The sequence below is a fragment of the Tachysurus vachellii genome, chromosome 16, assembly GCF_030014155.1.
Source record: "Tachysurus vachellii isolate PV-2020 chromosome 16, HZAU_Pvac_v1, whole genome shotgun sequence".
Taxonomy (NCBI): Eukaryota; Metazoa; Chordata; class Actinopteri; order Siluriformes; family Bagridae; genus Tachysurus; species Tachysurus vachellii.
The window spans coordinates 20,905,683-20,910,951 of NC_083475.1; the positions used below are offsets into that span (position 1 = coordinate 20,905,683).

General features: G+C 40.1%; 1 protein-coding gene across 5 annotated transcripts in view; it reads left to right on the plus strand.

The window, feature by feature from the left end:
- The window catches only part of tmpoa (thymopoietin a), a 14,378-nt gene extending 10,234 nt beyond the window's left edge, over positions 1–4,144 (plus strand). For 2 of the 5 annotated variants that reach the window (XM_060889576.1, XM_060889577.1), the window contains exons 9-14: positions 1–73; positions 173–214; positions 306–497; positions 1,432–1,548; positions 1,769–1,872; positions 2,489–4,144. The exon at positions 1–73 is cut by the window's left edge and continues 8 nt beyond it. In XM_060889576.1, the coding sequence (XP_060745559.1) occupies positions 1–73; positions 173–214; positions 306–497; positions 1,432–1,548; positions 1,769–1,872; positions 2,489–2,837 (877 nt within the window). In that variant the 3' untranslated portion in view covers positions 2,838–4,144. The remainder of the gene's footprint in view (positions 74–172; positions 215–305; positions 498–1,431; positions 1,549–1,768; positions 1,873–2,488) is intronic. The other 3 variants (XM_060889578.1, XM_060889579.1, XM_060889580.1) reach the window with 3 other exon arrangements.
- The last annotated feature ends 1,125 nt before the right edge of the window (positions 4,145–5,269 follow it).

Here is a 5,269-nt window from a genome sequence, read left to right on the forward strand (position 1 = left end):
AAGAGTTGCTGCTTTGCCTAAAACGTCTAGTGAGGAAGTAGAGCTTTCGGTCCTCGATACCGCTCTCCTGGAGGTGATTTCTTCACATGCTTTCTTCCTCTATTTATTTTTATTGAAACACTAAAGAAGCTCACGGTCTGTCCTGGTTTTATTGGCTGTATTTCTACATCAGGTCGGTCCACGTGAAGTTCTGAGCTCTAGACCTGGTCATGTGGTAGGTACTCAGTTCTTAGACCCGAGCTGCTGAGATTAGGAAAGTTTCTTTACTCTTATTTTTCCTCTTCTGGATCGTCCTCGTGCTAAAGGGCTCGTCTCAGGAGCTTAAATCCGTCTCTTCGCTCAAGCGCACAGCACGGCCTGATCCTCCTCATTCAGCTTCAACTCCACCATCCAGAGATCTGATCCACAGGATGCGCTACCTTTCACCTTCTCCAGCCGATTCTCCTCACCGTCCATCTCAGGATCTTTACGTCACAAAGAGCTCGGCTGGTGTGAAGGTTTGAAGCTACGAGGAACTTCTCTGGTTTTGTTTGCGCACACTGGTGTTGGGTGTTGGATTTGCTAGAACACACTGCAGGTGGTGGGAAATGATTTTAAAGCTGAGTTCTTGTTGAAGGACCAGTTCTGACCAGTTTGTAAAAATTTCCTGCTTTTTCACTTTTCTTGTAGTTAATAACAAACAATACTTGCCATCCAGATTAGGATTTAGGATTAGGAGAAGATTAAGATCTTCTCAGATTAATTTTAGCTTCTAAGATTAGGTTTCCAATTTAGTTTTCAGGATTCTGATTAGGTGATTAGGTTTTTAGATTAAGATTAGGTTTTGAGATTAAGATTAGGTTTTGAGATTAAGGTTAGATTTTGAGATTATGGTTAGGTTTTGAGATTAAGATTAGGCTTTGAGATTATGGTTAGGTTTTGAGATTAAGATTAGGCTTTGAGATTATGGTTAGGTTTTGAGATTATGGTTAGGTTTTGAGATTATGGTTAGGTTTTGAGATTAAGATTAGGCTTTGAGATTAAAGCTTTGTTTTAGTCCTGAAACCTAATCTTAGAGTTGGTTTTCAGGATTGGTTTAAAGAATAAAGATTACATTTCATGATTAGTATTGAAGCCTGAGTTTACATTCCAAGATAATATCCCAGGAATTCGATTATAGATCATGAGATTAAGCTTTCGAGATTAGGTTTCCAGGTAAAACCGAGTTTTTAAAGGAAACATTGGGTTTCATAATTAATTCGTTCCCCTGTTTATGATTCAAGGTGAGGTTTAAAATAAAATTCACGATTAAAGTGAAGTTCTGCAGTTAGGATTAGATTTACAGATTAAGATCAAGTTTCCGTTCTAGTTGAACACTTTCTCTGCTGTTTCTGTTCAAGTGAATCAGTTGAGGGTCACTGAGGGTTTCTTGCTTCTGCTTCACCACATTAGGAGCGATCAGTCGGTTGTGCCGCAGCAGTACAGAGACAAACTGATGACTTCTTCTCTCCAGTTACCCCGGTTCAGGGGCAAGACTGCAGCCTCAGAGACCAGACCCCAGGAGGACTGGTAATGCAAGAGAGCAGGAGGATTGATAACAGGCTGGAGCACTAAACCTCCTGTTGCTCTTTCATTTTGTTCCTCAGCTGTTCTTCTCATGGTTTTTATTTCTCTCACCTGGTCCTGATGATTACAAACCTTCCTCTGTACTTAAAAATAAATCAAATGCATCTCGAGTCTATTGTGTGTTACTGTATTACTTCATCACACACTCTGTGTTTAAGTGCAGATCGAGAAGTTATCAGCTGTGGAACAGACCCCAAAAACCACCGAGAGAAACGTGCTGAAGGACCTGTTCCCTAACGAGGTTCTCAACACTCCTACAGGAATCAGGTGAGGGCTCCGGAACACACACAAGTGGAATCGATTCGCATTTCAAACGGAATCATTTAGTTTCTTACACTGAATTTGTTGTGAGGAATGAGAATATTTCACACTCTGATATTAGGTTTCAAGATTAGGATTAAGATTCAGACTGGAATTTGAGATGAAGATTAAGAGTCAGGATTAAAATTAGGATTAAGATTAGGATTAAGATTCAGATTGGAATTTGAGATGAAGATTAAGAGTCAGGATTAAGATTAGGATTAAGATTAGGATTTGTAGGATTCAGATTTGAAATTAAAGGTTTGAGACAAGGATTTAAAAAAGGATAATTCTGATTATATTTTGAGATTAAGGTTTTGAGATTAACGTTTAAGGTCAGGTTTCAATAGAATAGTCCTGATTTTATATATATATATATATATATATATATATAAATATATATATATATATATATATATATATATATATATATATATATGTGTGTGTGTGTGTGTGTGTGTGTGTGTGTGTGTGTGTGTGTGTGTGTGTGTGTGTGTGTGTGTGTGTGTGTAATATTTGCCCTGAGAAAGACTGTAATACAGATTAATGATAAGTTTATAATGTAGAGTTTCATTTCTCTCAGTGCGACTCGTCGGCAGCCGATTAAAGGAGCAGCTGGTCGGCCCTTCACTGACCCCTGGAAGGACAGCCTGCGTCCACGTCTGACCGAGCACAGATACACCACTTCATCCTACACAGAAAGCCGATCTGCCCCTCGCGTCAGTGCCGCCCCCCTGTCCGTCCCCCTGTCTGTGCCGAAATCCACAGCGCCCCCGAGTGTCCCGGCCAAAGCGAGACGCAGAGTGCCCTTGTGGGTGCAGCTGCTGCTCCTCGCCGCCGTCGCTGGCTTCCTGCTGTTTGTCTACCAGGCCATGGAGAGCAACCAGATGAGTCCGTTCAGGCAGCCGGGCCTGGAAAACTCTGGAAAATGAACAGTCTCTGTCTCTAACGTACCTTTAAAACACCAGGCATTTAAAGACTTTTCTCTTTCCTGCACATGGTTTTTCTAACTCGCCCTGTCCGGAGAAGCGTCCAGAACCGGACATGGCGGAGAGTTTGCGTTGTGTTTTCTGATCAGATCTCAAAAGGGGCTCTGTTTGGTGCTAAGTTTGTAAGCAGCTTCAGAACGAAAGCTAGAATTAAGGACAAGCCAAAGGAGTAACGTCTCTGTGTATTTTTATGTTTTGTGATTTATAATATCTAGTAAATAAAGCATAATTAATCCGATTTATGAGTTTAATAAGTCACAGCACGGCCTTAACCTGAACTTGGGATGCAGACGCATAGAGGGACAAGTGGTGCACACACACACACACACACTCTCGTGTGTACACGAGATTCATGGCTATATAGCAGCACGGATGAACCTGACTGGTTAATACTAGATTACTGGTTTCATTATCATCAATTACCAACATAACGCGACTCGTCCTGAAAAAGTCGATGCATCCCCAAACCAAACCCCGACTCCTAACTAACTCCTTATTTCTCACAGTGTTATCGTCTCGATTCTTTTCATATTTATCTCTGTGAATTATATTTGCTATATATTAAGGCACAAACCCGTCGGCCACTTTATTAGGAACGTCTACAGATCGTGGGGTTTCGCCGATCGTTTAACAGCAGCACGTTGGACCAGACTGATCTGATCTGATGGGTTTTTTTTTAAGTCCCAACATTCTGTTTAAACTCTTGTTGTGGGTGTGTGTATGATTTCATGCATGGTGATACCTGATTGGCTGATTAGGTGTTCCTAATAAAGTGCTCAAGTGTATCTCTCAGCTCACTTTTGATTATATGCAAATATATTTGTATCTGTTTATTAATCAGAATTTCAAAAAAAATTGTCAACGGCACAAAAAAATCCTGATCGATTTGATGACTTCTAATCGAACCGAATTTCGGCGGTCGTCGGCGGTTACTGAGCCGTTCATCAACTTTCTAAGATTTGGTAATGAAATATTTTTTTTAATGAAGCTTTATGAAGTCAGAATACATTTGATGAATTATTGCCTTACAGAACACCAGACCCGTCTCTGTCAGCAGACCGTAACTCTGCGTCGTTTCCTCACGTGTATCGTATTTACTCTTCTTTATGATGGTATTTATTGAGGGAGGTTTGTTTAGGAGACGGAGCTGAGATGAGACACGAGGCTTCTCTGTTAAACTGAGAGGGTTTTTATACTGTAGACCACATCATGTGATTTGTAATGAAATAAACTGTTTACTTCATATCAAACCTTTCTGTTGGCTGGCTGTGTTTGTGTGTGTTTGTATTTGTTTTTTTGCGTGTGTGTCTGCCTATATTTTGTGTGTGTGTCTGTGTGAGTGATTTTTGTGCCTGTGTGTGTATCTGCCTGTATGTGTTTGTGTGTGTACGTCTGTTTTCGTGTGTTTGTATGTGTGTCTTTCTCTGTGTGTGTGTGTGTGTGTGCATGCATGTATGTGTCTGTTTTCATGTGTTTGTGTGTCTTTCTGTGTGTGTGCATATATATGTCTGTTTGTGTGTGTGTGTGCGCCCATGTATGTGTGTCTGTTTTTTTTGTGTGTGTGCATGTATGTGTCTTTTTTTGTGTGTTTGTGTGTCTTTCTCTGTGTGTGTTCATGTATGTGTATTTGTCCCTGTGTGTGTGTGTGTGTGTGTGTGTGTCTGTTTTTTTTGTGTGTGTATGTGTCCCTGTGTGTGTGCCCATGTAGGTATATGTGCCCCTGTGTGTGTATGTGCCCTTGTGTGTGTGTGTGCACATGTATATGTGCCCCGTGTGTGTGCGCCCCTGTGTGTGTGTGTGCCCATGTACAGTATGTGTATGTGCCCCTCTGTGTGTGTGTGTGTGTGTGTGTGTGTGTCCCTGTCTGTTCTGTAGGTTTTCTCGTCTCACACTGATCCCAGAGCAGGTGATAAACAGAGCCTAATCTCATTGTAGCTGAGACTCTACACACTGCTCAGTGTTTATTATTAACCGCTCGGACTAAAGAGCTTCTCTTTAACAATCACAGTACGAGAGAGAAACTTTTATTTTATTTTATTTTAAATTGTTTATTGAATACAAAATAAAAGTCATCAGTCATCGTCATTCTATTCTCATTACAAATTGTTTATTAAACTTAAAACTAATTCTTTACTAAATAAATGTATTTCTGTCGTCAATTTTAATTGGGGCGTCATTATAAATTTCTTTTTTATTATTTTTGTAGAATTTGTTAAAGGTTGCATTTTTTTTTCATAAATTTAGAATAGATTTGAGTCTTAAAGCTGAAATGAGGCCTTGTCGTAACCTCGTGACCTTCAGTAACAGTTCTGTGTAGAACCTTTAGTCCTACGAGGAACCTTGATGAAATTGTGTAAAAGTGAGTTGTTTATTTA